At 49.0% G+C, this 22692-nt stretch overlaps 1 protein-coding gene across 2 annotated transcripts in view; it reads left to right on the forward strand.

The window, feature by feature from the left end:
* The window catches only part of LOC126533662 (transmembrane protein 135-like), a 63019-nt gene extending 42692 nt beyond the window's left edge, over positions 1–20327 (forward strand). Inside the window, exons 13-15 of one of the 2 annotated variants that reach the window (XM_072289360.1) lie at positions 13224–13325; positions 16091–16158; positions 19656–20327. In XM_072289360.1, the coding sequence (XP_072145461.1) occupies positions 13224–13325; positions 16091–16158; positions 19656–19880 (395 nt within the window). In that variant the 3' untranslated portion in view covers positions 19881–20327. The remainder of the gene's footprint in view (positions 1–13223; positions 13326–16090; positions 16159–19655) is intronic. The other variant, XM_050180847.3, reaches the window with a different exon arrangement.
* The last annotated feature ends 2365 nt before the right edge of the window (positions 20328–22692 follow it).

Genomic DNA, 22692 nt, shown 5'->3' on the forward strand with positions numbered 1-22692 from the left:
GGACTATCGATTAAGGGGCTGTGAGCCATTGAACGGTTGCGTTATCGGTGGGACGGACAAGTATAGTTCGTACACGCGAAGAACAACATGCGTACGAGGAGCGCCGGAGGGAACAGTCACGAGAATGTAAACGGCGCCGGCGCGAAACGACCACCTACGAGGAACGTTCCCGCGCTGCTGAACGAAAACGACAATCCAGAGACCGGGCACCTCCGAACGAGCAACGACGCCAGACTTGCAATGCAATACGGCGACAGACGTACCGGATGGAGCGAGTGAACGACTTCAAAGGCGCGGATGCCAAGTTCCCACGAGAGTTGCTGGATAAACATTTGGGATTTAGTTGCATAGTGTGCGACCGTCTGTGGTTCGAGAACGACCCGACGAGTAACGGAAATGTACGAGACGTGACTAATCGGGACCGTGCGCTACAGGTACGCCTCCCCCCCCCTCGCACTTTCCCAGACAACCATTCCAATCTGTGAAGATGGAATGGCAGCGAAAGCTCCTTTGCTTTTCGTTTGAGAGCTTTGACTGTCGCCAGCTCTCGCTGCCATTCCATCTTCATAGAGTGAATTGGTTGTCATTTTTTTCTTTCGTGAGAACATTACTTAAAAAATACATGCGCATTAGAACTTAGTGCGAAACCAAAACTGCAGTAGTGACAAGCTATCGTCGCTGACATTCAAGACTGCTGCCTGCAATCCAGGCCAATCCACACTGCAGCTTTTGGAGCAGTGCTTCGTAATTTTGTTTGCGCCGCCGTGGTCAGCAAGCATTAAAATCTCGTCGCCCGCAAGGCGTTCAATAAGTTCTCTATTTTAGGTATTGATTCATTGCGTCTACATTCACTCCAAGGGCATTATTGTAGAGGGGTGCTTTATAAAAAAATGCGCATAAAATTACGCATGAAAGTCAAAATTACAAATCGTATGTTGCATCAAGCGCAAATTTCAATGAGCAGGCAATATAGTAAGGAAAATGGGCAAGTCACAACTTCTAATGGCGGAGTACAAAATATGCATAAACATATAAATATAAATATATAATATAGTATAATATAATATAATACAATAAAATATAATATACAATATAATATAAAAAGAAAAGAAGATTGATCAAAGACTAAAACTAAATCATTTCAGTTTCGAGCCGCGCACGCACTGCATAAGACTGTCAACGAAAATGTCATTAGACGTAATGAAGTCGTTCGGCTACCGGTTCCATTTGTAAATATAGCGCTGAAAAGAAAAGAAAAACGCGTGAAAGTTAATCTTGTGAAATGCGGTACTCTGCGAGCCGAGTAAAGATATAAAATCGGGTGCCTCATCTTACAAAGGGCACCCCACTTCGTTTCATTGTCTGTTGTCATTTTTTTTTCCTTCGGGTATATTTATGTTTTCTTTTAATAAACCGTCGCTCCTAGTGGTCGTCAAGGCGATGCAAGAGACGCGTCAGCGTCCGATTCAACGGCGAAGTACGGAAACCGCACGAAGAAATGCAAAAGCCAGCGAAAGAACGAGGGCCAGAGAAGGCCAGGCTGAGAAAAGGCGCCCGATGTCACTGACTTGCCTTCCTTAGACCTGCTCCTGTGCGGTTAAGTCCTGGTGAATACGTATCGGGAGCTCAAGGAAGCATCTTGCCAACCAAATCACACGTCTTTCTCAGACACTGTCGGGTCGCCGCCTCCTGGCCCGACTACACCTCCAACCTCTCAGACAGATCGAAGAGCGCGTACGTATACGCGTACGTATATACAAGAATGGCGCTATGCCGTGCACGTGCCCCCGCTTCCCCAGAACGTGACACGCACGGAGGCGGCGCTACCGTGATGGCAGACGCCTGGCTCGCGCGGAGGCCCTGGCACGCCATTTATGACTCCAAACCCGCGGCGTTTTCTACGTGGACGCCTCCGGACCACACCGTGGGGGACGGCTTACGGCCGCAGTGGTCCACGAGGGAAAAACAGTTAACGGCCTTAGCTTTCGCGCTGTAGGGACTTACCATATGCGGAGGAAGTTGCCATCGCGTCGTCGGCATCCTATTCTCGCTCTCAAAATATCGTTGCAGACTGGCCTGTCGGAAATACGAACAGGGTCAGATTCCATTCCTGGCCCTATCGTATCCTTTACTCTAGCTGCCAAACCGGGGAACCCCACCCCCCGATACGTCGTTTGGGCTCCTGCTCACGTGGGATTGGAGGGAAACGAGGCAGCGGACGCTGCCGCTCGCGCGCTTTCTCACCGGGCTCCTTGTCTTCTCTGACGCCGCCGATCAGGACTCCACCCCAAGCCCAATCTACTCGTTTACAGAAATTACAGCCCATTATCAATCCGGCCACGAACTCTACCTCCGCCTGCGTGTAGAGGCCTCCAAAAAAAAAAAAAAAAAGGAGGAGGAGGAGCCCCTCCTGCTCCGCCTCTTTACCAGCACCATATGTGCTGTGCCCGGCGGCTCTCGAACATTTCGATCCGGAGCTCACCCGCACTGTGCGAAGAAGGCCTCGGACCTCTACCACATGGTGTGGGCTTGCCCACCCTAACCCTGATCCCCCCCTCCCCCTTTACCCAACCCTACCCGGGTGGACTGAGAGGCTGCCCTGCTTGGCTGTTCAGACCTACGGGCCCAAAAGGCCCCAGTTGAGCGCGCTCAGGAGGCGGCTACGGCCACTGGGGTTCCGTACTAGGGTCTCCACCCAGTGTTTGTTAGGGGCAGCCCCTTCAGGGTTGTACCGAACATACCTCCTTGTACTTTTTGTGCGACCACTAAAAGTTTTTCACCGCCACCGCCTGGTGAAATTGTGCCGTGATTGTGCCTCAGTGTTCGTATCGTCTCTTGTTGAAATAAACTTTTTCTAAACACGGTAAGCCTGTCGTCTCTTGTTGAAATAATCTGTTTCTAAACGCAAACCTGTTTTACTATGGATTAAAGCCAGTCGACTCTCCGTTCTCAATCTGCGAAAACGTGTATTACTTTTCTCCGCTAAACCGAGCTCTCAACAGCAAAGAAATTCGGTACATGCTACCGGGCGTACACTTAAATTGTGGACCACAAGTGTTAAAAGTACCTGTATTTTACTCTATACGGCCGTGGCATTTTATCGCCACGTACAACAGGTATGTCCTGATGTAGACGTTCTCGAAAACCTTGTTGTGGATACAGTGTCAGCCGCAGTGCTTCCCCTAGTTCCCCCAGCGCGCCGCGCACGCTCCAATAATGTGTCGTGGGGTGCGATAGCGGCGTCATTTCTGCCTGACCACCTACGCGACTTCATGTGGCGTCTCAGGTGGCAGGTGCTCCCAACAAGTCCCATCTTCGCTGTGTCCCACTTTCCCCCTTCAAGAATCGAACCAGCATTTAATGCTGCAGTGCGTCGTTGCTAGGGTATTTTGGAGGGCCGTGCATGCTGGTTACCGTGGCCTTGGAGTTAACCGCTTTATTACATCTGGTCGCTGCTCACTTCGCGCGACTTTTAATTGCTGCGGGGGTCATTTTGTTTGTGACGCGACCGGTGCGAGGCAGTTGCCGCGGGACATCGTCGCCACGCTCTGTTTCCACTTCTTGAGAGGATATATATATATATATATATATATATATATATATATATATATATATATATATATATATATATACACATACTCACGTTTCCGTCGGAGAAGTTGTTCTTTCTTTGGGAAGAGGAGTTCCTTCGACAGTGGTGATGCGGCTTCCTGTCGGTGGCTGATGGACGCGAATGGCTCGATTTTCGACCAGCCAGGTTTCTGTAGGCAGGACATCAAACATATTAGTTGAATGTAGTGCCATAGTATGCACGTGTCCGTGATTTCAGTGTGTGAGTGCTCTCGTATGCACGGAAAATTTCGTGTATGCGCACATCTCATGGCATCACTACCTAATTACGCAAAGTTCTTCTGTTACGCGATCCCATAATAATTGTACATAACAATCATGTACTTGCATACTCTGAACATCATCGTATACAATGTGGCACTTTCTTTATGCGTAACGGTGTGTTTCTGTTGGTCTTGGTGGCAATTTGTTAGTGAGCCCATGTGGACTCGGGTGTTTCTGTGAAAAGGTACCGTGTAATTCTCAGTACTTTGTAAGTGTTATCGTCCTGGGGGCATTGTGCTCAAAATGCACGTATCGTCTTTTGCTGAAATACGCTATTTCTAAACGCATGAAATATAACCCGTTTTTGTAAATGTGACTTCGTATATATGAACTTCCCTGATAAACGCTGGTTTAAAAACAGACCAGTGTACACGAAGTGTACACTGGTGTGTTCTGTACACTTTATTTTGGTTAATTTCGAGCTAACAGGTTGATCAATTGAAAAAAAAAAGAATTAAATCAAAGTCTTTTAACCCTTTTTCTTTCGCCGATACCTCAGTGCCAATGGCGTCAGTGTAACGTCACGAATTTCGAAATACTTTTTTTTCTGTATTTGGGCCGTACCGTGCATGCAATGGGACCCACAACATAAGCAAATCAGGTTGAACAAATAGAACCGTAAATTGCTGTGTTTGGTGAACACTAGCAACTGGCACTTCAAGAACACAGTCGTGCAAATACATTATTTATCGGCCGCAGATTCGCATATAGCTGACACCCGGGTCGGATACGAGTACGAAGTCGTTAGACCGAAGATTTGGGCGTCACTCAAGCCGGAGGAAGACTTTCGTCTCGAGACACGATTAGTAGCGCCGAGTTGCAGGGCGAGTTTGTTGCCGATAGGGAGCGTACGTGCAAGTCGCAAATGAAGGGATGCTTTGTTAATGTGTTAGTATTAGGAGTGTCAAAGTGGGGAAAAAGTGTATGTGTGTGAAATGTGTGAAGCCGTTTCCTTGTTAGACATAGAGAGAGGATGGGAGAGCTTAAAAGATTGAGTATCCGTATGTATGTATGTATGTATGCATGTATGTATGTATGTATGTATGTATGTATGTATGTATGTATGCATGCATGTATGCATGTATGTATGCGTGTATGTATGTATGCATGCATGCATGTATGTATTGTGAGAGATACGTGTTTCTTCCTCCGTACTCTTGGGACAAAGGAACGACAACACAGTAGTGCAAACAGTCACAAGGGCATTTATTGCACCTTTCATAGATCAATGCCTGCTAGCCAGCCGAGTTGCTATCCCCAAAACATGCCGATGGGCGCGCGACAAATCTAGAAGTCCGACTCACCACGACCGCAAAGCGAGCGAATATGTTCGCCCCATGCTAGATCCCAACGCCTGGTCGTTCGCGTGTACAGTCACGCCAACGGTGTCCAAGGCGGCCACGCGAGACGGTCTCGCAGAACCATGGATTGGCGCGCGCTCGCGGTACGTCCGGCGCTGTTCGCCGACCCGCCGGGAAAGAGCCAGCCCCTTGTCCCTCGGCGCCCGAGTAACCCCGCCGCGGTGCGACGGTCGCGCCATCTCTCGCACCGCGCTTGTACCACTCCGAGCGCCAGGCCACGCGAGCCGTGCGGGAAAACAGCATATCAGGGGATGCGCTATGCGGGAAAACATCAGGGGACGCGCGAGAGTCGCGCATCCCCACATCCCCCTGTTACGTTTCGCCTACAACGCGCGGTAATGCCGGCGCGGATGCAACGGACGCCGGGGCTTTGTTCAAAGCGGCGGACATTTTGGCCCGTTCAACGCCGCCGCAACGCCTACCCGCCAAGCGTGTCCAGGCGTGTTTCAGTGCCACGTGTCTTCGTGTGTGCGTGTGTGTGTGTGTGTGCCCACGCTTGTCAAAGCGCGGCAGCCGGGGAGCGGAGCTCCCCAAGTGAAGGTTGGCGATGCGTCACTACACTCGGTTCAGCAGGTCTCTCGGCTCGGCCGTGCGCGCCGTCGTGGGCTCATGCTCCGCCGTCCCGTGACCTTCATCCCGTGACCTTCATCCCGTGACCTTCCCTTTTGGACCGCGACGCCGAGAGTATAAGAGCAGCTGCCCCCGGACGCCAGGAGAGAGAGGCTCCGATTTGTACTGTTGAGTTACGTGCTCTCCCGTCTCTCCACTTCGGTCGACCTGACCGGCCGCTCTTTTGCTATGTTAGAATAAACAAGTTGTTCTGTTACCAGTCTTCTCATGCTTTGCCGGGACCTTCGGATGCTTCCAGTGCCCCAGGCCGCCAGGCCAACGCTACCCTTGGGGCTTGCGACCCATTGGCAATAACGGGCGTCAGCACCGAGACCCCATCAACTCGTGCCAGCGGTGCGATTCCAACATCTGGTTGCCAGCGGTGAGATCGCGACAACGGAGGCCAGCAGCGAAGAGATGCGGTTGACTGTATGCTGAGCAGCACAACGACCATCCGGGAGCAGCGCAACGAGCCCTGTGTGATGACTGGTTGCCTGCAGCGGAACGACTGCGCTGAATTCTTGGCTGCGAGGTTTGGTGAGTGCGGGACTTTCTTTTTCTGAGTTTTGCCAGGCTTTTGTTAGTGTCAGAAACAGAGCTGGTAAATTGTGGTTGTCGTTGCTGCCGGGTTAGTTTGCGGCAAGACAATAGTAGGCAGTAGAGAAAGCAGCATTCAGAGCAGCCATGGATTTGAAGTCGTTGCGCAAACCGAAATTGCTGGAGCTTGCAAGAGAGTTGGGTCTGGATGTCTCAGACAAACTCAGAAAACCAGAACTGCAAAGGGCTATTCTTGAGTTAGAAGCTGAGGATGACGAGCTGTCGGAATGCCTTGAGACCATTGAGGAGAGGGAGACGGCAAAAAGACAGGAGCGCGAACTTAAAGAGCAAAAAGAGAAAGAAAAAGAAGAGCGCGACCGTCAACACGCTTTGGAAATGAAGCGTCTCGAGTTAGAGATGGAACGCGCTCGTAATGGAAGTCAGGCACACGGTGCAGGAGAACGAGTATTGTTCAAAATGACTGACCTGATGCGGCCGTTTAAGCTTGGAGAGGACATTGGTTTGTTCCTGGTTAACTTTGAGCGAACGTGCGAGAAGCAGGGGTTCTCTCGGGAAACGTGGCCACAGCGCTTGCTCACTTTGCTACCCGGCGAGGCGGCCGACGTAGTCGCTCGCTTGGAGAGAGAGGAGGCAGAGGATTTCGACAAAGTGAAATCGAGTCTGCTAAAAAAGTACCGGCTGTCAGCGGAGGCGTTCCGTCGGAAGTTTCGGGAAAATGAGAAAGGCAGAAGTGAGTCATATACAGAGTTTGCGTACAGGCTTATGTCAAACATGCAGGAGTGGCTCAAAGAAGAGAAAGCGTTTGGTGACCACGAGAAAGTTCTGCAGTGTTTCGGGCTAGAACAGTTTTATAGTCGGTTACCTGAGAACGTGCGGTACTGGGTCTTGGATAGGCCAGACGTTAGTACGGTGGCTAGAGCCGCTGAGTTAGCCGAGGAGTTTGTGACGCGTCGGGCTCGTGGAGCTAAGGACGGTCAAAAGGGTGAATTTGGCTCCAAGTTTGAGAGGCCAAAGTTCACGCCCATGAGAGCAAAGGGGGACACACGTAGTTCGGATGCAAGTGAAAGCAGTCCGACCGAACGTAAGGAGACGGCGGCAACCGAAGCCGAACGCAGAAAGCGGTTCGAGACGAGGCAAGCGCGCGTTTGTTATACGTGCCAGAAGCCGGGTCACTTTTCGGCGCAGTGTCCAGAAACAAAAACACAAGTCGTGTTTTTGTCTATATGCAGCACTGACGAGAACATGAAGCTTCTCGAGCCTTACATGCGAGACCTCCTCGTGAACGGGAAAGAGTGCCGAGTGCTTCGCGATTCCGCAGCTACGATGGATGTCGTTCACCCCTCTTACGTAGAACCCGATATGTTCACGGGCGAGTGCGCATGGATTAAGCAAGCAGTGGAAGCTCATAGCGTGTGTCTGCCGGTAGCAAAAGTGCTTATTGAAGGACCTTTCGGAGCACTTGAGACGGAGGCCGCAGTGTCATCTATGCTGCCCCCCCAGTACCCGTACCTATTTTCGAACAGGTCCGATCACCTCCTGCGCGAGAAGGGGCTTTTGTTTGGTGAGGCTAGCGTTCAGACCTTAACCAGATCGAAGGTTCGGGAGCTCGCTGCAAAGGCGGTAGTTGCGGGGCCGACGTTGTTGAACGATGAAAAAGGGTCAGAGGCGCAGCAAGCTGGTATTCAGGGCACGCCCGAACGGGATAAAATTGAGCCTGTAGCGTTAAAGGCACCAGATACTGGAGAGGAAATTCCCGATGCGGGAAAGTTAGAAGAGCTTCCGGTCGAGCTTCCGGGACTAGGCTCAGTGACGAACAGGAAAGACACCGATCAAGTCATTAGTGACTTAATAAGTAAAGCATCGCTGTTGCCTGAGCAGAAAACCGAACTACACCAGCTCTTACAAGAGTTTCAAGGTCTGTTCTCTGAGAGGCCTGGTAGGACTTCTGTCCTTACTCATGACATAGAACTTACCTCCCCAGAGCCAGTACGATCCAAGGCGTACCGGGTGTCACCCCGCCAGAGCGATATTATGGAGGCTGAGGTAAAGAAAATGCTACAGCTCGGTGTTATTGAGGCGGGTGAGAGTGATTATACCTCCCCTTTGATTTTAGTTGAGGTACCGGGCAAGGAACCTCGTCCTTGCGTCGACTACCGCAGGCTTAATTCCATCACTAAGGATCAAATTTATCCGATCCCTAACATCGAGGAGCGCCTTGAGAGAGTGAGTAGCGCTCAGTTTATTTCCACCCTAGATCTTGTCAGGGGTTATTGGCAGGTTCCACTTACAGAAGAGGCTAGTAGGTATGCGGCGTTCATTTCACCAATGGGGACATTCCGTCCTAAAGTTTTGAGTTTTGGTTTGAAGAACGCGCCATACTGCTTTTCAAGCCTCATGGATAAAGTGTTGCGGGGACAGCAAGAATTCGCTTTACCGTATCTAGACGACGTAGCGATATTCTCCGCATCCTGGCCTGAACATATGGCGCACTTGCGGGCAGTGCTAACCCGCCTGCGCGATGCGGGCTTGACAGTCAAGGCTCCCAAGTGCCAGTTAGCACAGGCCGAGGTTGTCTACCTCGGACACGTGATTGGTCGGGGTCGTCGCCGCCCCTCTGAAATAAAGGTGGCCGCTGTGCGAGACTTCCCGCAACCGCGCACGAAGACCGATATTCGGTCGTTCTTAGGTGTCGCCGGCTACTATCAGAGGTACATCCCCAGGTACTCTGATATCGCGGCTCCCTTGACGGATGCTCTAAGAAAGACAGAGCCGCAAACAGTCGTCTGGGATGAGACGAAGGAAAGAGCTTTTAGCGCCCTAAAGAGCGCCCTAACAAGCCAGCCTGTGCTACGATCGCCCGACTACACAAAAGGGTTCGTTGTTCAGTGTGATGCTAGTGAGCGAGGCATGGGCGTTGTACTGTGCCAACGGGAAAATGGAGAAGTAGAACACCCCGTCCTGTATGCTAGTCGTAAGCTGACCAGTCGTGAGCAGGCGTATAGCGCCACCGAGAAAGAGTGTGCGTGTATCGTGTGGGCCGTTCAGAAATTGTCATGTTACCTAGCCGGCTCGAGGTTTATCATTGAAACGGATCACTGCCCTCTCCAATGGCTGCAGACCATCTCTCCCAAAAATGGCCGCCTCCTGCGCTGGAGCCTCGCTTTGCAACAATATTCCTTTGAGGTGCGTTACAAAAAGGGGAGTCTCAACGGTAACGCCGATGGCTTAAGTCGAAGCCCCTAACGTGGGAATCAGCCTCAAAATTGCTTGTTACTGATGTTTTTCTTCCTGAGGCAGGATTTTTTTTAACTTATTGCTTTTGTGTAGTGTTTCAAAGTGATGATGTGCTTTTTAGTGCAATTTTTCCGATTTGTGGACGCGTTCTGAGTGCTGCTAAACTACTGTAAGGAACTAGGCAGCAGTATAAAAGGGGAAAGAGCCTGGCAGGGCTTAGTGAGGGTTGTGCCGTGCTTGCTGACTGAGCGGTTGACTTTCAGGCGTGGTTCTAACGCTTGCCGGAAACGAGAACAAAAATGTCAACTCTCCCGAAGTCACTTTGCAGTGTCCTGTGTGGACCTGAACGTGAGAACAAGGCCTTCTCTGAGCGCTGCGCTCAAGAAACGCCAAAGGACGCCCAACTTCGGTTATGAGCATCATCGAGCGACATCCCTCCGGACAGCGGATGCAGTCCCCTGACCATCGGGATCTCCTTCCCCCGGCGGGGCGGTCTGTTACGTTTCGCCTACAACGCGCGGTAATGCCGGCGCGGATGCAACGGACGCCGGGGCTTTGTTCAAAGCGGCGGACATTTTGGCCCGTTCAACGCCGCCGCAACGCCTACCCGCCAAGCGTGTCCAGGCGTGTTTCAGTGCCACGTGTCTTCGTGTGTGCGTGTGTGTGTGTGTGTGCCCACGCTTGTCAAAGCGCGGCAGCCGGGGAGCGGAGCTCCCCAAGTGAAGGTTGGCGATGCGTCACTACACTCGGTTCAGCAGGTCTCTCGGCTCGGCCGTGCGCGCCGTCGTGGGCTCATGCTCCGCCGTCCCGTGACCTTCATCCCGTGACCTTCATCCCGTGACCTTCCCTTTTGGACCGCGACGCCGAGAGTATAAGAGCAGCTGCCCCCGGACGCCAGGAGAGAGAGGCTCCGATTTGTACTGTTGAGTTACGTGCTCTCCCGTCTCTCCACTTCGGTCGACCTGACCGGCCGCTCTTTTGCTATGTTAGAATAAACAAGTTGTTCTGTTACCAGTCTTCTCATGCTTTGCCGGGACCTTCGGATGCTTCCAGTGCCCCAGGCCGCCAGGCCAACGCTACCCTTGGGGCTTGCGACCCATTGGCAATAACGGGCGTCAGCACCGAGACCCCATCAACTCGTGCCAGCGGTGCGATTCCAACACCCCCAACCTTAAATCACTTCTTATTCCGGCGAAACATGTGACACGGTCTAACATCAACACGTGCTTCGCGAACAAGGTGGTACATGCAATAGTGGCCGCGCCGGGGAAATGTCCACACGCTGTCCGTAACATGCGAGCCGACTGTCCTTGGGGTACACCGCTGGCGTCCGCCGGTCACAGCAGCAGCTTTGCAGACTCGACGGCATCATTCCAGGCCAGGACTCCGGAGACGACGACGCAGTAGTCGGTACGAGCAAGCGTCGCTCGCGCCGACGCGCCCTGCTGGCAAGAGCCGCCGTAGCTGTTGGTGACCGCTGGCTCCTTTGTCCGCCGCCGAGGGTTGTGAGCTGGATGCAGGAGGCCGCCGAAGTCGCTGCGCCGAACTGGCCACAGCATCACCATCGCCCGGGGTGACTCGATCGTACTCCGGGCAGCAGCGCAGACCATGTGCAGGTGACAGCAAGCCAGGGGTGACTCCAATCACGCTGCGTAAACTCAACACACTCGGCAAACACTACAGTAGTGCAAGGGAGAGGAATTCTGCATGCGCATCGCCCACGTGGTACGATGTTCAACTCGGCTAGCAAAAGATCGGGCAGCTACTCAGATGCTAAGTTCACGTGAACGAAGCTCGCTTCCTTGAGCCGAACGAGTAATTTCAATTCGTGCGAGGCTAAATAGAATGAGGGAAGCAAATTGCAACGCCTCAACGCCACGGTCCACCAGGTTGTGTCCCTCCACGTGCGACAGGCAGCTTCGTAAAGCCTTAGGCCTAAAGCGTCGCTACTCTGACAACAACCGGCATCCAAAAACAACACTCAAAATGAGCGCAAAACAGGCAGCCGCGAGGAGACGTTAGCTCTGTGAGGTGGTCCTACTCCGCTCGGTGCACACAGCATCCGAGTTGACGGCGCCCACCGTCCCAGACGGTGTCGGAGCGCCCGGTGCCAGGCCGCAATACCAGTCAGCCCGTCGTGGCACCCGTGGCCCGCGGCCACCCGGCTCCCAGAGCCGCGACTTCATCCGAGTCAAAGAGATAGAAGAAGCTATTTACATAAGAAATTCGGACCACCCACGAGGCTTCCGTACTCACTCGCTTCAGACTTGCCACTGCTCCGCGGGCACTCAGCCTCGCTCTCCCAGGATGCAGACCACGTGGCTCTCGTACCGACGAATGTCATTAAAAAAAAACACTTGCGAAAAGGCTTAGCATGCTGATAAGTTCAAACACACTACAGCCACCGTCGCCTCGCTCAAGAAAGCACGCCGCCGACGCTAGCGATCAAAATCCACGCTAGGCCTACGCTTCGGTTCAAACAAAGGTCTTGAACGAAGCAACACTTAAAATTATCGTCCGATGCCCCAAGAGGTCCACGTTGGGCAGCCAGATGTGGGAGATACGTGTTTCTTCCTCCGTACTCTTGGGACAAAGGAACGACAACACAGTAGTGCAAACAGTCACAAGGGCATTTATTGCACCTTTCATAGATCAATGCCTGCTAGCCAGCCGAGTTGCTATCCCCAAAACATGCCGATGGGCGCGCGACAAATCTAGAAGTCCGACTCACCACGACCGCAAAGCGAGCGAATATGTTCGCCCCATGCTAGATCCCAACGCCTGGTCGTTCGCGTGTACAGTCACGCCAACGGTGTCCAAGGCGGCCACGCGAGACGGTCTCGCAGAACCATGGATTGGCGCGCGCGCGCGGTACGTCCGGCGCTGTTCGCCGACCCGCCGGGAAAGAGCCAGCCCCTTGTCCCTCGGCGCCCGAGTAACCCCGCCGCGGTGCGACGGTCGCGCCATCTCTCGCACCGCGCTTGTACCACTCCGAGCGCCAGGCCACGCGAGCCGTGCGGGAAAACAGCATATCAGGGGATGCGCTATGCGGGAAAACATCAGGGGACGCGCGAGAGTCGCGCATCCCCACAGTATGTATGTATGTATGTATGTATGTATGTATGTATGTATGTATGTATGTATGTATGTATTTCTCCATTCCCCTTTACTTAGGTAGGTGCCCCTGAGCTAAAGCTTGCTCTTAAAGCCTCCTCTTAGTATTCCTCCTGATTGGCCCCTTTGATGTTCCCATTGAAGCACCCGTTGTAATCTGTGCGGCGTGCACTGATCGGCTTCATTGCATTCACGTCGCTTGACCTTCGCTCCACACCGTCTGACCACTGCGGAGTCATCGTGAAACGTTATTATTAAAAAAAATTATTAAATTATGGGGTTTAACGTGCCAAAACCACTTTCTGATTATGAGGCACGTCGTAGTGGAGGACTCCGTAAATTTTGACCACCTGGGGTTCTTTAACGTGCACATAAATCTAAGCACACGGGTGTTTTCGCATTTCGCCCCCATATCGTGAAGCGTTGTCGTCCTGTTCTTCGTGATTGGTGCAGCTCTGCTACAGTCGCGGCGAGGAGGCTGGCGTCCTGCCGTCCGGTTCCGAAGGCACCCAGTCCGCCCTCTTCGCCATCTGCTGCGGCGTTCTCCTAACGGTGGTACGTACGCGTCCAGGAGTGTCGCTTCTTTAATGCGAAAGCGTTATGTGTCCCCATGAGGCAGAAAAGCCGACGTTGTCCTAAACGAGCGCTACCGAAAATCATCATCAGTGTGCATTAAGGCGGATTAAAGTCGGTACAAATTAGAGCAAGGTGGATTAAAGTGAAGTGAACTGATGTTGGTACGAATTAGAGCAAGGGGATTTAAAATGTATTGATGTTGGTACAAATTAGAGCAAGGTGGATTAAGGTGGATTAAAGTGGATTGATGTTGCCACAAATTAGAGCAGGGTGGATTAAGGTGGAATAAAGTAGATTGAGGTTGGTACAAATTAAAGCAAGGTGGATTAAGGTGGAATAAAGTAGATAGAGGTTGGTACAAATTAAAGCAAGGTGGATTAAGGTGGAATAAAGTAGATAGAGGTTGGTACAAATTAGACCAAGGTGGATTAAGGTGGATTGAGGTTGGTAGAAATTAGAGCAAGGTGGATTAAGGTGGATTGAGGTTGGTACAAATTAGAGCAAGATGGATTAAAGTGAATTAAAGTGGATCGAGGTTGGTACAAATTAGAGCAAGGCGGATTAAGGTAAATTAAAGTAGATTGATGCTGGTACAAATTAGAGCAAGGTGGATTAAGGTGCATTAAAGTGGGCATTGAGGTTGGTGCAAATTAGAGCAAGGCGGATTAAGATGCAAGCTTGTCGACGAAAAACTGGGTGATTAACAGGTGTAAACACAGAGAAGTGTGACATAAATGCATTAGTCGTTCCGGAGGATTGAGCCACGAATGGGTGAACACACAGGGTGCACGTTCATTTCAAGGCAGGACTCGGTCCTTGCTGCTACCCGCCCTCCTATTCACGCCAGGCGGATATCAAGGCTGCATCAACACAAAAATGAAGTATTCGTTAAAGCTTTCATAATGAAACAAATGATGTCGCTCGCAAACATAACAGCTGGCCGCCATCTTCGGCCATTGTCACCAATCTGCTTCCCACCCAGAGGCACGAAGGATATTTATACTGCATTGGGGCTGTGGATCAGTGCGTATCGCAGTGCGCAGCACTTGGCTATGATGCGATACGTCCTAAGACAGGGGTGCTGCGGCATTCCCTGCACATTATATTGATGTATTTGATGTGGGCTAGGAGCAAAGGCCAGCTCTTAGATCCTGACAAATGGGCTCACCATCCGGACTTGAATGGATTCAGCTGCGCTCCGACAGCGCCAAACCGGTCCAAGGGTCTTTAAAGAGCTAGTTTCTCTCTCTTGTAACAATCCGTATGATTTTTGCGCTCTTCCTTTTCTTATCATCTGTCATGCCCAATGAGCGGTAACAACAACGCAGTGGCGTCGGATCCAATGACTAAGCGCAAGAAGAATGGGGATGTCATGAGAAGTAACTATTAAGAACAGTGCATCGATCTGCCCTCACTGTAAATTAGAAAAAAAAATTCCCAGCCTGATACTTTTTTCACAATATCTACCATAATGCAACCAACTACAGCAAAGCCTCGTTATAACGAACTTTAAGGGGGAGCCAAAGTTTCTTCGTTATATTCATTACACCGTTATATCCATTATTGCATCTACTGCAATATCAATCTCTATGGGAATCTCAAGGGGAATTTCGCTAACTTTTTATGTCCATTATTTAGTTATACAGATTTGTTATAACGAGGTTTGTATATAACATCATTAATTAAACCATCGCACGTTATATCTCCAAGCATTGATCACAACTGCAACGTTCAGGCCCCGCTCGCGAGTGCGGATATAATGCACTTTTCTTAACCCAGCCATTTAAAAGGGGAATTCTTTTCGCAAATTTGTTGCCTCTATTAATGGCCATGATGCATTTATGCACATGCTGAGAATTATTTGTCAATAATAATTAAACTAACCACACCTGAAGAAGGATGTGTGCCGTTTGATGGTTTGCACTGAACTCATACATGGTCATTTGCATTTCTTTCCATGTATTTACGTCGCGGCATTTACTTATGTGTATTATTTGTATGGATAATATTAGTTTGTGTATCTCATATTTTGCTTTACAATGTTGCGTCATTGCTGTTTTGATATTTTACTTTTTTTTATTTATCCCCCCTCCCCCTTCCTCATGTAATGACCCCAGGGGCCTTTAGGGTAAACATACCCAGAAATATTGGACATTGCCCCTGCGGCATTCTGTCGAACTTCAACGCAATTCACCAGCGTAACTCAATGGGCAGCATCTTTTACAATGATATTTCAACACGCCGGCGGCAGAATTTCAACCACTTTCAGTTTGGAACGTCGAGAGGGTACGCCCTTCAGATAGCATGCGTATTTACGGCACTTTGAAATTTTCCTGCTTCACATTGCGGTGTTTTGATCCTAACCAAAACACTGCTGTAACGCGGCAAAGACGTTAGGTCTCGACCTTGCTAACTGAAAGTTGATCAAATCCGTGCAGAATTCTGAAATATAATTCGCTTTCCTTTCTTCCTTTCTTTCTTTCTTTCTTTCTTTCTTTCTTTCTTTTTCGTTTTTCAAAATTGGTGCCCATCGAGTAACGTTGGTGCACTGTGGTGAAGTTCAACAGAGAACTGAAGGGGCAACGTTCAAAATTCCCGAACGTGTAGAATGAAGAAAAAACAAAGGATCGTTAAGAAATACAGCCCCGGTTTCCGTAAGCGAGAGTTCATATTCTTCCTGCTCACGTATTGAGTACAGCGTCTTGCAGTGCAATGCCTGCCATTTGTTTCCTTTTCTTTTTCAGGGCGTACTCCAGCCACACCTTGTGCGGCCTTCGTACCGCTCGTTCATCGATCGAGTAATTGGAAAGAGGTAAACGCGTGCTACAACTAATGAATTGACAATACAGATATTAAGCCGTGCCAATAGTGACTAACCGTGCTATATATCGTTCACGTGATATAGGGGTCCGAAGATATCTGACATATCGATTCAGTCACCTTCGTTGTTGTTATTATTATTATTATTATTATTATTATTATTATTATTATTATTATTATTATTATTATTATTATTATTATTATTATTATTATTATTATAGCGAATGGCATCATTCTTGGCACTGTTAGACAAGTTTTTTTTTTCTAACGTGAATCGTCTTTAAGATGATTCAAAGGTCAATCACTTGCAGGAACCAATGTATCGAAAACACAGTACAGCATTGTCGATTGTATCTTTGTGACCATACTGCCTACGCATGTTAACTTTGTTATCGCAGAAGAAAGAAGCCATTACTCGAGCACGGATGTCTCACGTGCGCAGGTGGCGCCACTGTCGCGCCACGCACGATGCAATCGGAGCCAAATTTAACTTCGCGCGCGGCGTCCGGAGAGGCGTAGCTCGGCAGTAAGTTTGTCCATCCGAGCAGGAAGTACGTTTGTTCATCCGAGCAGGAAGTACGTTTGTCCATCCGATCAAGAAGTACTTTTGTCCATCCGAGCAGGAATGACCGCATTTGAGAGAACTCACTATGCCACAGTATAGGTGTAACTTATCAACCTCAAACTGGTGTTCATCAGCAGTTGTATAAGGCTGACAAGTGTGCGATTTGTTGAAAAAACAGTTCAGTGGATTCCCAGTCACTGTGGTATACAGGGCAACGAACTGGCCGACGCCGAAGCGAAGAAAGCACTCGAAGAACGAGAGTCACTGCTTTCAATTCCTTTTTCAAGAGCGGACGCCAACTGTCTCCTCTCCAGTGTCATCCGAAAATTGACAGCACAGCACTGGGACAATCCGGATAATCGCCACAGACGACTCCAGAGATTGGACCCTGCCATGAATTTTAGGCTAACACCGAAAATTCAACGAAGCTGTGCCAGTCTTCTGCACAGACTAAGGCTGGGGGTAGCGTTTACGCGCGGATACGTGCACCTCATGCGACGCACCGAGTCTCCACACTGTGAGGTGTGCAATGTGACTGAGACTATAGGTCATGTGCTTTGTGACTGCCCTAAGTACGTGGAAGAGCGTGAAAGGTTGGACAACGACCTTACGCGTCTCGACAGCTCACCGTTGTCGGAAGACGTTATTTTAGGCCCTTGGCCAGATGCTCAATCGAGTTTCAAGGCCATTCAGGCATTACTGAACTTTTTAAAAACTACGGGCTTGGATTGCAGACTTTGAGCATGCCAAATTGCTTGCGATATGTTCTACATCTTCCTTCTATCGTCATCGTCACCCATCATGCACCTCTTCCCTCTTTCTTTCCCTCTTCCCCTTCCCCCAATGCCGAGTAGCTGGCTAGAGGAATATACCTCAGGCCGACCTCTCAGCATTTCGTATCATTAAACTTCTCTCTCTCTCTCTTGTTGAAAAAAAAAATCCACGCTTGGTCGGTCCGCGATCCTGGACTAGGACGAATGCTCCTTGAACTACGAAGTTTTTCTTTCTGAGAAACCCGTATGGGTTTCTTTTGAAAGCATCGCGTTACGACCGCGTGGATGGCAATTTTTCTCTCGTGAATTTTATTTCACCTTTTGCGGGCTTCCGCGGAACTGCATTAACAGAGCGTTTAAGAGCCTTAACTTTGCGGCACCACCTATTTATTTATTTATTTATTTATTTATTTATTTATATAAACATACTACTCTAGCTTTTATGGAGTCTGTGGGAGGAATTTGGCCGTTATTCGTTGTCACATACGTAATTTCTGTTCACAAGGTTGAACAAAACTGAAAATTCAGGTTACTATTACATAAAACAAACAAAAATGAAATGCACATAATAGATAGCGACACAGTAACGCAGAGGTACGACAATAAATCGCAAAGGGAAAAGTGGGTAGAAATAGATTTGGACCTATCATAAGGAATAATGCGAGGCGTCTAAATAGTAAGATGATTTCATATATTGAAATTGCATTGCGAATACACTCATCCACTCGCACATAGTAAATCGATCACCATGCAAAGAATTAACAAACATGGCCAGTCAATGTCGCGATTAGTAGAATACTAAATAGAATGCACAAGACCCGAAACAAAACAGTTTAAATAAGCACTGTTAACAAGAACATCTGAAAGTAAGTTCCATGCACTCCCTTGCAGCGCTATAGGAAGGAATGAAAATCAGAAAGGATCACTACGAAATCTATTTTCTGCAAGATGCTTGCTGTGTTTGGTTCTTGTGTTTCTAGAGCTTGAAGGTATAATATACTTTATTGAATTAATACGTAAATCATTATTTAATTGAAGAAAGATAAACTTAAGGCGTAGGAACATTGCTCCAATGCTAATTGTTGATGCGCCGACTTCGTTTATAAGTTCCGTGGGTGAATCGTTACGACTATACTTACTGAAAACGAAAATTAATGCTTTGCGTTGAACGTTTTTCAGTCTCATATTGCACTGCTGTATGTGAGAGAACTAGCAAATAACAGCATATTCCAGGGCAGAACGTATTATATGTGAATTACATGCTTATCCTTTCTCCAGTCAGATGAAATAATAACACCAAAGTACTTTTACTCCTCAACCCTGCGTATTTGTCTGAGCCGAATTTTGAAGGGAAAGATGAGTGGTTCTTTTTGTCTACACTGTCATGCAGACAGTCTTCTCGAGGTAGAGTTATGGTCATCTGCCATATTCGGCACCACGCTTCAACCTTCTCAACAGCATTTGCAAGCGAAACATAGTCATTACAATTATCAATTTTCCCATAAATTACGCATTCATCTGCAAACGTACGGACTGTAGCATTAATGTCATTAGCTAACTTATTGATATAAAGAAGAAAAAGGACTTGTTCCAGGACTGTACCCTGGGGCACTCCCAACACCACCTCAATGGGATCGGACGACTCGCCTTCGAATTGGACAAACCGGTAGCAGTTAGCGGGGTAATCCTTTGGCCAATCAGTTATCTCACCGGATCCGAAGCAATTACGAAGCTTATGGCAGGGTTCATGGTGTGACACACGATCAAAAGCCTTTGACAGCTGGATCGAGACACACTGTGTTTGGCTGTAGTTACGCGAAACATTCAGAATACTTAAGAAGAAGATACTGCGCCAAAGGCAGACAAGGCACGAGAGGGTATAGACAGAACGGCACGAAAGGGTATCGACTAAAGACAGACACGCCCTCTCGGGCGTGTCTGTCTTTGGCGCAGTATTTTTTTCTTAAGCATTATGAACCGACTCGTCCAACAACAAGCTTTATTGAACCCGGTATACCACTGCATGCAAGAGCCTGGAAAAAGAACTACAAATGGTCCAAGTGCCTCATAATCAGATAGTGGTTTTGGCACGTAAAACCTCGTAATTTAATTTTTTAAATAAAAATCAACATTTTTTTTCTTTTTCTATAGGATGCGCTATATCAACGTGCCAGCCATCGCGACGCTAGGCTACGGAACCACAAGCATCGTCCCGGATGTGCCAGTCACGATGCCCGAGCTGGACCCAAGGTTCGTCAGCAGGAGATACAAGGAGACGCTGTGGGTGTGGGCTCAATAAAAATCGCGAGACAAAAGAATTGCCTTCTCCGGGTGGTTTTTTTTCGTTTTTTTTTTTTTTTTTTTTTTTTTGTATGATGGGCTCGTACATGGCCATGCGCGAGAGGGATGGTTGGCTTTGAGTGCACGTTAGACGGACTGTCTACAGCTCGAAACATGTCTTTTCATTGTGTGGGGAATGCGAAGAGTGTGTGTTATTGACAGAAACAGGTAGCTTATGTCGAACAAACAAAGGACGATGTTTTAAATCGGGGTTTGAAAGTAGTTCAAGAATGACATGTGGCGTCGCTAGACGGTGAAACGGTGCAACCAATTTATGTACCGGTCACGTAACCAAAGATCCAAGCAGTATAAGAGTTATTTCGCTTGTATGCAATACTGTATTGCCTAAAATTGTATTTTATGCGTTTCTGCGAACTTTCCTTTGCGTGAGAAGGTAATTCCTTTCTTTCCAGCTAGCGCGTGTTGAAAAGCGGCGCCGCGGCTCGTGCAAACGAACGAAGCCGCGGTGATCAGAGTGGTTCGCTGATGCGCGGCCTCCTAGATTTTCATCGCATCGGGTAATCAGTGTTGTTGGTGTCCATACACAGTTTTGAGGAGAGGCTACGCAGATTTAAAAAAGAACACCCACGATTACGATACTCCCTGATGCGAAATTTAAGCGCAGCTCTATACGTGTTTTCATGTCGCGGTATATCGGCTGGCGCGTGCAATCAGTCTCGTGCAACACATTGCAAAATGAGCGAAATGTGGCGCGACTGCCTTGCTAATCGGGAGATCGCGAGAGGCAGCGCGTGAGTGACGCGTGAGCGCGATTCACAGCCTCCGCCGCAGACAGACCTCCGCTCATGCAGCGCTTTGTTTCCATACAGACGACGCGCGCTACTCTGGCGCCATCTCGTAGCCGTCGTCGCCGCAGAGCCCGTCTTTCGCGGCACTACGCTTTTCTTCTCACACTTTCGCCATACCCTCCTTCCCCGCTTCTCACCTCGTAGTTCGCTGCACCCTCCCCCTCCGCTTTCCTCCTCGCGCTCTCTTCGCTAGCGCCGCCTTTCATACCCGCTGCGCGTTGCGTTCTCTCTTTCATCCTTCGCTGTGCTCGGTTGCGAGGGTAGCCGACGCTCGCCGCACGAACGGGCGCCTAGGAGTTGCGCTTCAAATTTTTGTTTTATGAGTAAGATTTAGCTCGGGGATCCATTCTAAATACATGGGAAAGGAGAAATCGCTTTTCCAGGCAACCACTGCATCAAATTTGAGGAGGTTTGTCGCGCTTAATAGAAAAAGTCAGAAATTAGTGGCTGTTGATAGCGAGTTCTTGGTTTATGCCGGCGATGTTTAACTAAAATCTGTTGGAAATCGCAAATTCTTGCAAAATAAGACTATCAGCTTCGCAACCCTGTAACTCAGCAATGAAAAAAGGTGTCACAACTCTGTAAACTGCATCTAACAGTAAATCTAAAGCGGACAAAATTGATACAATATACATGGCTCTCAAACACACAACTAATATTTCTAATATTTGAGCGGGACCGTTTGCAAAACATTCGTAAACAATGTAACAAATTCACGCCAGACACAACCTAATATATCAGGTTTGTCCACTATAGGTGCTCTAAAGGTATAGTTAACAGAACTGCAATATCTGTTTTTTGATGCAGAGCTAAGAATTTGCAAAGTTCGCGCTTTATTTTTCGAGCTTAATTATCAATTTTTCGAGAATTCCTTCAAAAAAATTCAGGCCCTAGATCAAAATTTCATTTCGACAGACAGTAGAACATACCTTTCTCCCTCAAGTGCAACAATTCTGAATAAAATCTGTCACAGGGTTATCTCAGAAAAGGGTTTCTGCGTTTTACATGTATTTAAATAGACGGCACCGGAGTTCATCCCCCAGCGAAAGTTTCCCCTTAACTATTTCTACTTGCTTACCAGAGAAGCCACCGCACGTTCAGACAATTAGTCTATTGTTCTCCCAGCCTCGGCTGGGTGCCACAGCTGAGCGTCGGAGGGAGCGGCAGCTTCGCGCAGGCGCAGTGAGTGGTGTGATGCGATATCACTGCATTTTAAGAACCAAAACGAAGAAGGAGGCAAAAGATTCGCAGAATTCTAACAAAAAAGGCGTGAGGAAACTCGCATGTAAAGCTGCCTCACAAGTGTATCAAGAGCAAAAAGACGTACAGCGCGAAGGACCAGTACTGCGAGGCAGTCCTTGTCCTTCGCGCTGTACGTCGTTTTTACCATGAATAACCAACTAGCCCAAGCAACCACCCTTGTATACCAAGAGATACTATTTTACTATCGCGACGCAATGAGTGTGACGTCCCTTAAGTGTCTAAACACATGACGAATTCATACCTATGTCACTCCGGTACTTTGAACCACTGTCGAGTCCAATCCGGATCGGGTGCTTCTTCAAGGGCCCTTTCGACTGCAATGTCGCACGAATCGCGACCGAAAAGTTTGATCCGTATCGGGCTTGATCGCTTGATTGTCAAAATGTTGCGCAATCCAACCTCTAATATGCTATACCAACACACCCAGTCTTCAACCTTGAAAACGGTAAACTTTTCGCATTCCTACTTACTCGATTCTGTGGGCGGCGCTTATCCATGCCCGGCTGCGTTCCTTCATACCATTTACCCGGGAAACTGTAGGACTTGACAGGTGGCTGCAGGGCCCGGGTGTCTTTTGTCACTGTTGTGGTTGTTCACCACGCAACTGTACCGGGCACCTTGGCAATACACGACCGCCGAACCATCGCGAAACAACGGCGACGCGAGAAGCGCCTCGCGGTGCCGGCAACATGATACGTGGTGACGCCGCCCTCCGCCAGGGGAAGGAGTGGCGCTGGCGTTTGTCGCCAAACTTTAGGTTAAGAGCCCGAGTTTGG

The sequence above is a fragment of the Dermacentor andersoni genome, chromosome 7, assembly GCF_023375885.2.
Source record: "Dermacentor andersoni chromosome 7, qqDerAnde1_hic_scaffold, whole genome shotgun sequence".
In the NCBI taxonomy this organism is placed as follows: Eukaryota; Metazoa; Arthropoda; class Arachnida; order Ixodida; family Ixodidae; genus Dermacentor; species Dermacentor andersoni.